Below are 13,606 nucleotides of genomic sequence, written 5' to 3' on the forward strand. Positions count from 1 at the left end.
CAGAAGTACTTCGAATTTGGCGCATGAAGTTAATGGTATGTGTTATAACGTTTCAACATTTTTGATAGCGTTGAACAACTGGTCAACGAAGGGGCCATCTAATTTCAGTCAGTTATTCTTCTAAAGACCACCTTTTTTTTTTTTGGTAGAAAAGTGACTAGGCTAGTCATAGCAGAAACTAATAAGAGAATGCAAGCTATTCAGTCGGCGATACTTCGCGCACCGAGTCGTACGTGCGGCATTAGCACGGTACAATATTTGAACTTTGTTATTTGTGCTAGTACAGCAATCCATGTAGCGGTATTCTACAGCTTAAGCTACAAATATTCAAGCGCCTAATGTTCTATTGCATTACGATTGTATCCTAGGCGGGCGAGCTGCCGGGCTTCTTCGGTGGGCTAAAGGTAGAGCGCAACGTCGAGGTTATTCTCGTCACTGACGGCCGGCAACACGGCGTCCAGCGTCTTTGGGGGCTTCCGTGAACTAGTTTTAACGGCGTCATATGTGCGCCGCTTCTTACACTGCCGTGTTAACTTCAGGTCATGTGCGGAAGATATTATGGCGTCCCATGTCATGTGTTCAACGTACAGTACATTGCCAGCATGTCGGCGAGGGTTTCATTTAGCCGCTCGGTGAGGCCATTCGCTTGCGGGTGATGTCCGTCGGTGACTTGTGTGGCTATATTTCAAGATAGTTTGCGTTAGCTCTGCCGTAAAAGCCGTACCTCTGTCGGTGACGAGGACTTTTGGAGCGCCGCGACGCAGGAGGACGTTCTCAACAGGGCATGTATAACTGTCTGAAGGGAGACAAGAAAGTTCCAACATCGTCGATAAGCCATCGGCTCCGCCGATGTCAGCTGAAGCACGGCAGAATGACGGCATGCTCGGCCCAATGTTGCCGGTGAAAAACCATCGGCTCGGCCGATGTCGGCGAAAGTACGGCAGAACGGCGGCTAACCTCGGCCCAATGTTGCCGGTGAAAGCCATCGGCTAAGCCGATATCGGCGGAAGAACAGCAAAACGCCGGCAAACTCGGCCCAGTGTTGCCGGCGAAAGAAATCGGCTAAGCCGATATCGGCGGGAAGACGGCAGAAGGCCGGATAACTCGGCCCAGTGTTGCCGGTGAAAGACCGACATTGGCTGAAAGGCGGCAAAATCGGCCCAATTTTGCCGGCAAAAGTCGACGGCTCCGCCGACATCGGCGCCAGGCTGGCAATGCTGGCCCGAGGTGGGGCCGCGCACAGCCGCCGTAAAACCAATATCGGCCCGACGTCGTGTGCTGCCTGGGTATGACAAGCGCCCACTGCACCGAGTGGCTAATAAACAGGAGAAAAATAGCCAATCTCTTAAAATAAAACAATGAACGTGTACGTGTGATAGCAACGCCTTTTTTTTCATCTTGGCACTCATATTTCGATTATAAAATGGTGAGGAGATGCACGCGAAGTGTTCCGTGAAGTTTGTGTAATATGTGTGTGTGGAGCAGTGACTGCGATAGCAACCAATTGCAACATTCGAAGTAAGGCTAGCAGCTCACTCTATCGGATCCGATCTCGCGTAACTCTACGAAACGCTGGTGTAAGAGAAAAGCACAAGAAGTACCAACCACCCCATCACGAGATAAGCGCGCACGCACGGGCGACCACGTTCTGTAGGGAAAAGTACAGGTACTCCAGGCAGGAGGAGCGCAAGCATCGCAACGAGCGGGGCGACGACCTTTAAAAGAGCGACCTCAGCGCCAACTCACTGGTATTGCAGAGAACACGCCGGAATGCCCTCGAAATCTGCGTACCGCCAGCATTAAGTGGTGTATATCTATTTTTTTTACATATTACATTTATATATATGTAGTAATTTACATATTACATATATTACATGCATCAAGGAGATCCTTCGATCTACATGACATTCGTACAGGACTTTTTTTTTCTCGAAGCATTTGCAACCACTGGCATGGCTCTGTGAGAGAACGCCTGCTTGCCACGTTGAAGACCTGGCTTCGATTCCTACTCGCACTAAGCTTTTTACTTACTTATTTGCATTTATTTCGATTTTTTGCTGTCGGAGAACGCCGATTTCTTGCTCACAACTAATGACGCCGACGCCGACACCGACAACGGAATTTCTGCGAAACGAGCTCTTCAACACTATCGCATTAACAAGCACGTTATTACGCAACTGTGTTAGATCCGCCTATCGTGTTAAATTGCGCAAAATGTTCGTGCGTCCACGTAGGAATAAAATTACCAAAACTTTCCTATCTCGGCGTCATTTTAGGCCGCGCGCTTCCGGGCGACACCATGTTGCCGAACCATCGGGAGTCGAGCTCATCTTCCCGGCGAACCAGGTCCACTTCACCGCGGGCACACGCTTCCGGATCGGGCTCCAGGACAGGCCTCGCGCGCAAGCCCTCCAAGCGCAGGCACCACAAGAAGTGGCGTTCCGGCAAGGGCTCCAAGAGGACCAAGTTCTCTTCACCCTACATGCCTCAGCGTCGCACGCGACGGCATCCCTCTTCAAGCTCCCAGTCACGGTTCTGCCCTCACCGGCAAGGGCCACATCCGGGCCAGCTTTCGGCAGGAGGCTTGCCCGGCTTGTCCCGGAACCACCCTCTCCTGGTGCCGAGCATCTCATCGTTCTACCCTCCAGGCGCATCTCCTCTGGCCCCCGGCACTCCAGTAAACATCCCGGGACTGCCACCACTCATCGCCGGCAACCCTGTACCGCTGCCGCCCGGATTTTTCCCGCCTTCTTCGTTCATGGGCTTGGCTCAGCCCGCTGCCTTGGTTGGCCCTGCGATGGGAGGCGGCGCAGCGCAGCAGCCCATCGTGCTGCCCTTCCCCATCCCGATGCCGATGCCCATGCCTACGTCGGGAGCCTCGCAACAGCCGATCGTGATTCCGGCTCCCCCTCCACCACCGCCTTCGTATCCTCCACCGATGCCTTACCCGGTTGCGGCACCAGCTGCGCAAGGCGGCGGAGGCTCGGACAACATGGCTCTCATGATGATGATGAAGTCCATGCAGCAGGAGCGCCAGGCCGCCGCCCAGCAGCGCGTGGAAGACGATGAGCGGCGTCAGGAGGAGAAGCAGGATGCGGAGAGACGCCAGCGCAAGAAGGAAAAGGAGGAAGAGAAGAAGAGAAAGAAGAAGGAGAAGGAAGAGGAGCGCAAGCGCAAGAAACAAGAGAGAGAGAAAGCCCTGGAGGAGCGCAAGAAGGAGATCGAGCGGATGCAGGAGGAGAACAAGCGCCAGATTGAGGAGGCCCAGAAGAAAGCGGAAGAGGAGGCCGCCAAGAGGAAGGCTGAGAAAGAGGCAGCCAAGGCCAAAAAAGCTGCCGAAGAGGAAGAGGCCAAGAAGAAGAAAGAGGAGGAAGAGAAAGCGAAGAAGGAAGCGGAGGCTAAGACGGCCGCTGATGATGCTGGAGACCAGGCCAAGGACCCTGCCCATGACCCGCTCAAGGACCCTACCAAGGTACCTATGAAGGACCCTACAAAGGACCCTGCCAAAGACGGCGTTGCCGCCAATGCGCCAGCTGACGGACATCCCGGGGCCGCGGGCGAAGAGCATCCTCTTTTGGGTGCTCTGGATCAACTACCGGAACCGTTGCCCTACCAACAAGCACCGACAGCCCCCCCGCCTGCCTTAAACATGGGTCCAGACGTAAAGTATGCTGGATCAGTCTTCTTTTTCACTTTCTTTTGAGGCTTCCCTTCCACACAATTCGTTATTCTCCGTCGCTTTCTCGTGGATATGCCTGTGTATACACTCAAGAGCAAACGTTTGGGGACCAATTGGTGCCGCTACTCCTTTTCTTTGCAGCCTGATTGGTTGAAATCGATTGAATCGGCGTAAGCACACATGTTCGATTAATGCAATGCCTTAAAGGGGCCCTCCAACACTTTTTCAAGTAATCCCGAAATGACCTCATTATGGGAGCTTATTGCCTGACGAATCGACTGCCGCAAAATTTTGTTAGGATCCGTCAAGTGCGAACGGAGTTACATGGATTTATCGCAAGTTCTAAGCGCTTTCTCTCACCTTTCGTCCCAGCGAGCACTCTGAAAACTAAAGGGGGGGGGGAGAGGGGGGACAATGGGCATGAGCTACGACTGTGAGGCAGCGCGCGTCATGGTCTTAAGCATTTTTTCTTATTTTCTTTGAACGCGCGCGCGGCCAACATATAAACGCCGCAAGCGGCACACTTGCCCGCGGCGGGGGAACGTCGCGGCAAACTGCATTGGCCGCAATAACTGTGCAGTTCACGATGCCCACATCAGCCAATGGCCGATTCTTTTGGGCATGTCACGCAGTTGATTTGGGCATATGGCATCATTTGCCGCTAGAAGAGCGAGCGATTTCTAGCCAACCTTGAAATTTAATTGTAAATTCCCTGCCACGTACTGCGCTGTAATGTTTCGCTCACGTGTTCGTAGCAGGCTCGATTACCAATTTGCGGCATTTTCTGACCATGTTAGAAACGTGTTGCATACCCTCTTTAGTGTAATTCAATGCTTGTGGCATTGGTAGAAGAAATAAAATTCTTATCTTTTTCTGGTGCCCTCGTCCCCAACGTTTACGACGAAGGTGGCAAAATCGGCTTGTTGATCAGTCCCCGCTAGAATGGTACCTGCCTAGCGCAGCAAAGCGCGGACTCCACAAGAAACGAGAATGGAGACAAGCGCTAACTTTCAACAGCGGAAACTAACTTTATTTGCAGGATTGTTCGCCGCGGTGGTACTGTGGTTACGATGCTCGGGCTGCTGACTTGAAATTCGCGGGTTTGATTCCGGCCACGTCAGTCGCATTTCGATGGAGGAGAAATGCTTGAGGCCCGTTTACTGTGTGATGTCAGTGCACCTTAAAGAACACCATATGGTCCAAACTTCCGGAGCCCTCCACTACGACGTGCCTCATAAACATATCGCTGTTTAGGCAAATAAAACCCCAATAACTATTTTTATCATCATATTAGTTTCGGGTTTAGTCGCACTTATACACACCTAAAAAACAACATGCACGGCGATATCACTTCGAAAGTACGCACATGACTGCATGTAGATAATTTGATACCGGTACATCAAGAAAACAGCAAGAAACCTGCGTGATATGATGCAAGCATGGGCGGTTTTGATGACATATGCAAATAATCCAACTCTCTCGCGGACAATGGTAATGATGGTTCGTGACATATTGTTCAGTGGACGACAGGATTGCGAAAGGAAAGGCTAATAATGAAAACTGAGCAATTCCTTTCGGTCTCTGACCAATGTATCAGCGAACCATCATTTTTCATTGTCCGCGACGGTGTTGGATTATTTGCGCACGCCATAAAAGTTGTCCGCAATTGCAATGTATCGTGGGTTTGGGACGTACAACTCCAACATTTATTGTATTTATATTCGTCTTGGTTTCTTCTTGCGTCAATGTTTTGCTGTGCTCTCCGCATACCAACACAACGTTTTCTTAAGAGGGTACTTCTTTGGGCAAGGTAGCGGTTCATGAATGAAGGCGGACTGCGCAGAAAAACATGGACAGAGGAAGAATCAAGACAACACACAAAGCACCGAGTCTGTTGTCTGCATTCTTGCTTTGTCCGTGTTTTTCAGTGCAGTAAGCCTTTATCAGCAACGTTTTCCTCGATAATGTACACTTTCCATTCTACGTTTTGATTCCTCGCACAATGGTCCTTCACAGCCCTGCACTGCAGATGACCGAGCCTGGAGGTGCCGGGCGCATTCTCTGCTTCATCCTTATTGGCCTCATCGTATTCTTGGGCATTTTTATTCTCCTCCTGTACTTCTTTGCCCCAAATATGCTCCCTTTCTTATGTAAGTCTCTACATAGAGTCTTCAGTACGCTTTTTTTTTCTTGATTTTACGGAGTGTTAGTGCTAACTTGGTAGCATGACTTTTTAGTAATGCGATCATGAAATTATTTCAACTCTTAAACGTGGGCGAACCTAAACACAGATAATGATCACTAAGGCGAAAGCCTTAGATGCCTCATCAAACACGAAAATGTGACTATCGATGTCGCCGTCAACCATGCATAAAAAGTGTTTAACCCACCTAGCCTCTCCTCAATAAAAAAAAAAGTCTGGATACGTCTCAGCTGCATACGTCTGAATACCTGTGTGGAATTTGATCACTGTCGAATCGCGAGGTAGTCCAAAAACCAGTGGACGTCAGCATAGCGCAACTGCTTGCTAGGTGTTACTCGTAATGTTTCATCTTAGCGTGACACGTGTTTGTTGCAGCTACTAATGAAACGTCGACCCCAAAGTGGCCTCTGCCGAAAGTGAGAGCCATTTCAGAGGCGAAGTCATCAACATCGACATCCCTTCCATAAAACATGGCAAGGGAGCTCCGACAGCCAGTTTAACGCACGCCCAGACGCTGAGTGCCAGTGCCTTGTCTCAATCGCGCGCAGAATCGACGGCTGCTACCTTGGACATTAACACGATCGAAATAGCCCTCAATGATAGGCACTGGGCTGGCGCCACGGAATGGGTCGACGCCGAACGAACATCGGCTACAACTTCCTCCGCAGAGCTCAAGCGCGAACCGGAAAGTTCGCCCTTTCCTCCTGCGGGTATTGCGAATGGCACCAATGACGTCAGCTCGAAAACGGCCAGCTCTAGCTCTAGGCGACGGAGAAATAGATCCGAGCTGGGCAACCAAAGCGCTATGGGGTTCGTGACCGCGCTAACGCTCGGCGCCTTCCTGGACCAGGGCTATCAGAAGAACCTGAAGGCGCGCCTCTTCGCTGGAGGCAACGACGACGCCGATAAGAAGGGCGCCTCCCCAAAGCGCCCGCCGTTCGATTACGGCAACATTTGGAACGACGATGACTCCGGTGGCGACAGTGCGGCGTCAACAATGTTCACGTTCGCAGCCAGCACCAAGTCCCCAATCCGGGAGTTGCTGGAGAGTGTCCAAGGGGTCCGGCGTCACGTAGGAGGCGTGCGACCGAAACCCACCTCGCGGGGATCACCCCTATTCACCCGAGAAGGGGCGACGCCTGCAACTGCTGATGGGAACGCGGACGCGATGAACGCCGAGTTCACGACCGAAAGCGAAACGGCACCTGCAGGTGGTCTTACGCTGGAAGACTTCAAGTTATATACGATCGCACGCGTCGACCACTTCAAAGGAGTGTTCGAAAAAGCGTTTAAAGAGTTGAATAATGCGAAAAAGAAGGCAGTGAAATAGTTTCGTACTACGGGTACACTGATAAGAGAATGTTATGGACGACAAATGCGGTATCATTAAGCAGATGGACCGTGAGGAATAGTGCTAGTTTTTGAGGAACTCAGTTTATTCCTCTTAGGAATTGTTCACGTGAATTGGATACCGCCTCATACTAACCGACACGATAGCTTTTCTTTTGTTTCCTTTCGCAAAATGTTAGTTTACCTCATTCCTGTGTGTATTTTTCTTGCATCGCCATTGAAAGTATCGTTTTAATGTTACACCAGCAAAGTGTTTGTTATGCTAAATCGGAAATATATTTATATAAGTTAATGCTTTTACAGGGCACTGTCTGATATTTCGGCGGGTTGTGAAGGATATATCCGATGTGGCAGACACTGCTTCGTCACATTTTTTATAAGTGCGCAGCCTAGTCAGCGCAATCGCCGTTCGTTGGTCTCGCATCTTTAGAAATGCACTTAACTAGTGAATCATGTCAGAGCGCCAGTACTTAGAACGACAGAAAGTTGGGCTTGTTGGCGAGAATTCATGATAAACGAAGGTGGGCGTTCGAACACGGACTCGAGGTAAGACGTCAAGGCAACACAAACTCCGTAGTAATGACCAGTATACTTATTGCTCGTTGGCCACCACGCCTTGCAGACAAATGTAAATCATCTAGGGCGTCGGGCATTATCTTTTAGTTGGCTTTGTACAGGGCTACAGCGAAGAGCACCGGTTTCTTGGCATCATTGCATTAAATACTGGTATGCTGTGGGCTTCAACGCTCATTTGAAGGGAAGAGAAGCATGGCAAGCGAATGAGAGGACGATGCGAACGGGGCTCGATTGCGCAATCGATTTTCACAAAAGTGAAGTTTGAGCGTCCTGCAAATTTTTTTTACTAGTGGTGCACACGTGTCCCGGTCTGATCTCTATATTTTATAATTAGTATTTCTGTTCAAGTTAAGCATTACGCGAAGAGCACATAGGATATATGATATATAAGCTATACATAGCGGGGAATCATTGCAGTGTGATTAAACAAGGGTTGCAGCGCCATCTGCTTTAAGCTTTCCTAATGCATCGAGGTGAAGCTTACTTGAAGTGTATTAATAAAGGTGGTACAAGTCTGCTTTCTTACAAGGAGCTGCAGCTGAGCTATAACTTACTCTGATTTAGTGAGAGAATCTGAAGGTTAGCTTAACTGGCTTTCCACGGATAACTCGAAGTTCCTGCGTGTGGTATGGGAGGGCGTCGAATTGTTGGCGAGTTTTCACGGGGATTGTAAAAACAGCACAAGTTTATAGCCTTATTACTTAGTCCTGTGAAGGGGATTTCGCTGTCGACCAGGCTCGTGCATTAATGTTCTGCGTAATTTCTTTGACCTCCAAGGTGGTTGCCGGTGGGAGATTTTTTCTGTGCGTTGTTGAACAATAAAAATTCGCAGCGTGCGCGTTAACTAAAAGCCGAATTCTTCTGTCTCTCATTCCCCATTAGCAGCCATTGGCATGTTCCAGTAGGGAACGTTAGTAGAAGTAGAAGTGTAAGTGTTAGCTAAAGCCGACTTCTTCTGTCTCTCATACCCATTAGCAGCCATTGTTTACCTCCAAGGTAGTGCCTGGTGAGATTTCCCCTGTGCGTGATTAACAATAAAAATTTTGTTCAAAAACGCCGTTGATTGATGAAATAAACCAACGAAAGACGCCAGAGTTTTGTAAAAGCAAACGAGAGAACGCCAGATGTTTCTAAAGCAAAACGAAAAGACGCCAGCTGCTTAACGAAACACGCCAGATGTTATCTAAGCAATGGTTTCTAAACAATGAAAATTCACAGCGACATGTAAAATAAAGTGAGCTTGCAGTCGTCATAACTCATCGAACCTTTAGTATAAACACGCCCGATCACACGTCGGTGATGATGTACTGGGCAGAATTCACGGAAGATTCACGGTTTACCGATGAACCTCCGCAGCTTCGCCCACTCATCATCGTTCACTCCGTGGATATGCTGTGTGTTTTTTCTTCTTGCGTCTTTAGACTAGCGTTAATGTCAAGCTGAAACGTCCTCGAGATGCATTTGTGGATGCTCTTGTGTCTTGACATCTTTCCTCACTCGGCAGATTATGATCATATCCACAAAAGAGTAGACTACAGGGCACGTACTATGTCTATAAATTCAAACGCGAAAACCTCAAACAACTTTATTACGTTATTTAGTTTACGCTGTCACCACTGTTTCTCACAATAGCCCAATTCAGATTCTGTGGCATATAATCGCGACTACTACACGCCTAAAGGCAGGCTATCCAGCTATTACACATTGACATTTTATGAATTAACGGGTAATAATAGTTAGCTGCTGCTTCCGTTTCAGTTTAGGAACACAGTATACTCTTACCTCTGGTACATACGACGACAAAACAATTGATGATGTTTCAAGCTCGGCTTGGCGGTCCCTACGTGGGACTAGCCGGGTGGCGCGGGGTCTTCCCTGCGTCTTCTCTGGACCCCAATAAAGTTTGCATCATCATCATCATCATGTTTCAAATTTGTAAGTACAAATTCAATGTACGTACTCGTCCTATTCTAGGCTGATATCCACGGTAGTGGAAATAAGCCATCCATAAAGGAATACCCACCAAACAACTTAACCCTCTGGGAAAAGAAGAAGTATCTCTGGCGGCTGGCAGGTGTTTCCAAATATTTTACGGCTCCTCTGAACGGCTTTTTCCGTATCTGGTGAGCGATTTTGTTAGAAGTTCCTTTATTTCGCGAAACTGTTTGAACTGATTCGTAATATATTGTTCCTTGAGCATCATCACATACTCACCAAAGTCATTAAGCTGCCTACTCTCACAAGAGCCTTCCTTCTGAAATAAGGCTTATTGTTTATATTATCTGGGGTTTAACGTCCCAAACCCACGATACGATTATGAGAGACGCCGTAGTGGAGGGCTCCGGACTTTTCGACCACCTGGGGTTCTTTAATGTGCACCTAAATCTAAGTACACGGGCCTCAAACATTTTCGCCGCCATCGAAAATGCAGCCGCCGCGGCCGGGATTCGATCCCGCGACCTTCGGGTCAGCAGTCGAGCGCCATAACCACTAGACCACCGTGGCGGGGCCATAGGGCTGATTGTATGTGACAGCCACTTCTTAGTTTATTTTACTAGTCGGTAATTCTACATGCGCATGGATAACCTTAAGGAGAAGACTCAACACTATAACAAATAAAGGCGAAGCTCACAACACGATAATTTGTGCGTTTTGTCGCTTTCTGTGTTGTCTCGCAGTGTACTCCCACGAAAAAAAGATGTTTTCTATCAACATTGTTAGCACGACCTACAAACGTATTACCTGTTTGTATGCTTACTCTCATAAGCTTGCGGAAGTTTCTCCATCAGGAGGAATGCAAGTTTAAGATTTCCCCCCCCCCCCCATGCACGCACACACACACAACCCCCACACACCCACAGATACCCCTCATATTCGCCAAGGCTTCGCAATGGATACAAAGATGTGAATGAAGCGATTATGTACTTCTCAGAACGGCCTGCCTTTAGTCCCCGGCTTGCCGTGGGCAAAGGTGGGAAGAGCTCTTCAAATGCAACATCAGGGTTCCTCGCCCGCCGTTATGGTCATAAACCTGCATGGCTGCAACCTTGCACTTTAAGCAATGGCTGGACAGGTACGACTGAGTAAAGGTATGGCGATGACTTGGCGCCCCCCTTCGATGATGAGGGGAGGGGGGGGGGCACGTTTGCCGCCCTCCTGGTGCACACGCCTATACTTACTCTACTAGCCGACGGCAGACTAACAACCAATGTTAACGATCGACTTTGCAAATTAATATTTCTGCTCGCGGTTATTTGACAACCATGTTGAAAGCTCTCTTAATCGGCAATTCCTGCTAGAAAGGACGTATATTTGCGGGGGAATTAAAGTAGGGTCGTGAATGCACAGGTTGCGAACGCATGCCACAGGCACTATAGTATTTGCTTAGGCTATATAGCCTAAGCAAATAGTACTGAACATTCGCTTTAGTCAGATTGAGACAAATCTTCCACAGGCAGGGGCGTAGCCAGAAATGTGTGTGTGTGGCGGGAGAGGGGCGGGGGGGGGGGTATCCACTAATTGTGTACTTGCGTGCGTTTGTATGTATGCGTGTATATATACACATGCAAAATGGAAAAAATTTGGGAGCGGGTTTAAACCCTCCCCTCTCCTCCCCCTGGTTACGCCAATGTTCGCAGCTTCCGACAGGTGTGTTGTACATTGTATTTATTTTGTTTTTTTGTCCATCGCAGCTGTCATCAGAATTCGCGCAGGAAGCAATGGAAGCTACGCGGAGAGCTACATCAAAAAACGATGAGGCGAGGGCCTCAGCATCGGCTCCTCAACTGATCTCTCGGTCCAGCCGGACTTCCTCAATGCCTGCGCCATGGGCGTCTCCTTCGGTGCCCTGTATGACAGGAACGGGACCCGAACCATGGTGGAGAGCTCCAATGTTCGACGTTATGAGTGGCATGGGACTTCTATCACCGGGTGCCGGTTAGTCTTGAACGTCTCAATTTTAGCACGCAAATATTTTCGTAACCACTCAGCACCCCTCGAAACACTTCTCCTGTTGATAATGTCATTATTTTGCATGTACAGTCGTAAGCGATATGAAAGCGAACACAACCGTTATCTTTCAAAGATCATAGCGGCTAAACGCAGTTGGCAAGCGCACAAGTGTTCATAACACTAAGTGATCAAGCGGAAAAAGGTATCTTTTTCAATTCAACATGTCACGTTCACATCGGTAAATTACATGTAATCGTCCGTTAGACGCGAATTCGGTATTCCCCCTCAAATTTCTCACGACTGTATGACTACATGGCACACATTCCAAATGTGCTTGATGCCCCAACTACGCTTACGCTGGCTATCGTCACAGCGCTGGCGTGTTAAACACTGCTTATAATGTGCTACAAGTCCACCTTGCGTTTGCGGTTTGTCAGCACATGCCAAACTAATTCCGTAGGCGATGTCTACGTAAGATGTTGCTAATTTAAGCTGTTCTAAGAGCGTGTCAAAAATATACGCTAATACTAAAGTAGTCGCAGATGTTGGAAGCGTGCGCGCTGTGCCACACAAATAGAACGTATACTTCCCGGTTTGGGTGGATATGCTTAATGACGGAAGGCGGTAGCGTGTTCGTCGAAACATTTCCTGTAGAAAATTTTGCAAACCTCGAAATTTGTTGACTCCTTAAGCAAACATAATAAACTTTCGGCGTATTCGTGTGCAAGTACTTTGATAGCGGTATCTTATGTTTCAACTACATTGGATGCAGGTTACATTGGACTGAGACTTGGGCTTATCCAAACACTCAGTGCGGCGGTTTCAGTAATGTAGTGATCGGTAGTGTGTGCTATAAGATGACCAGTCAGCCTCTCTCTAACAGTTTCAGAAAAAAAAAGCTTTACACACTCAAACTCGCCAGACCTTCTTTCTTCCCTCCGACACGGTGTTAATACTTTCTTTCATTTCCTGCTCACATTTTTTATCTCATTACGTGCTAATGTAATGTGTAAAATGTAACGCTAACTAATGACGTGCGGTGATCGCATACTTTTATTTACAGCAAAGCTGCTATGTGGATATGTCCTGGCGGATCGCGGCCCCGGACAAAAGAAGCGTAGAACAACAATTTTCGGCGAACCAATTAACTCGGACTAATTCAGCCTTCTTGCGGCAATATAAATGAGCATGGCGTAAAAGTGTATAATCTCGCTGACATGGCAGAATGACGCAAACAATTTTGCCTCACATATAAGACCACTTGCATAAGAAACGAACGACATGTCATTTTCGTACTTGCAAAACAAGGAGTTTCCTATCTACAGGATTTCGTTTTAAAACCGCCATTGGCCGCCGTTTTTAGTTAATATGCGTCATACGCAAGAGAAACACCAGGATATTTGAGTGTATGTCTCTTCATTCGCTCAATATAGTCAATAATGATAATGTGTAAATTTACTCTAACAATATTTACTGTACCAGACACACCAGAGTCACAGCTTCGCTGGCTTTCATCTTCACAGTAGTGTTAGGGCTATGAATTTATCTGGGGTGGATGTTCGTTCACTTTCAGATGCCGGAGGCTATGATGGGGCCGATTTTGAAACGTCTGATACGTCGCTCTCGGGGCGAAGATCGAGCGAACACAGGAGACGCGGGCAGAGACTGGCCCCTCGACGTCATACGCCTTCAGGGTACCCACATCCAACAAGGAGGACGCTGACTCCCGCATCTACCACGCGGGGAGTGCATTTTCTGCAAGGGGAGCACATGGGACCTGGCTTCGATAACATGAGGTCCCGACGAATACCTGGTATGATGCCCGGTATGATGCCTGGAATGATGCC

The 13,606-nt window shown here is 48.4% G+C and overlaps 2 protein-coding genes across 4 annotated transcripts in view; both read left to right on the top strand.

Moving 5' to 3' along the window:
• LOC119396502 (homeobox protein slou-like) overlaps positions 1-13,606 on the top strand; it is a 346,344-nt gene that overhangs the window by 23,872 nt on the left and 308,866 nt on the right. The window lies entirely within an intron of this gene.
• On the top strand, positions 2,300-3,703 carry LOC119397578 (uncharacterized). The gene has a single exon (XM_037665003.1). The coding sequence runs from the start codon at positions 2,300-2,302 to the stop codon at positions 3,701-3,703; it is 1,404 nt and encodes a 467-aa protein (XP_037520931.1).

Source organism: Rhipicephalus sanguineus, chromosome 6 (assembly GCF_013339695.2).
Source record: "Rhipicephalus sanguineus isolate Rsan-2018 chromosome 6, BIME_Rsan_1.4, whole genome shotgun sequence".
In the NCBI taxonomy this organism is placed as follows: domain Eukaryota; kingdom Metazoa; phylum Arthropoda; class Arachnida; order Ixodida; family Ixodidae; genus Rhipicephalus; species Rhipicephalus sanguineus.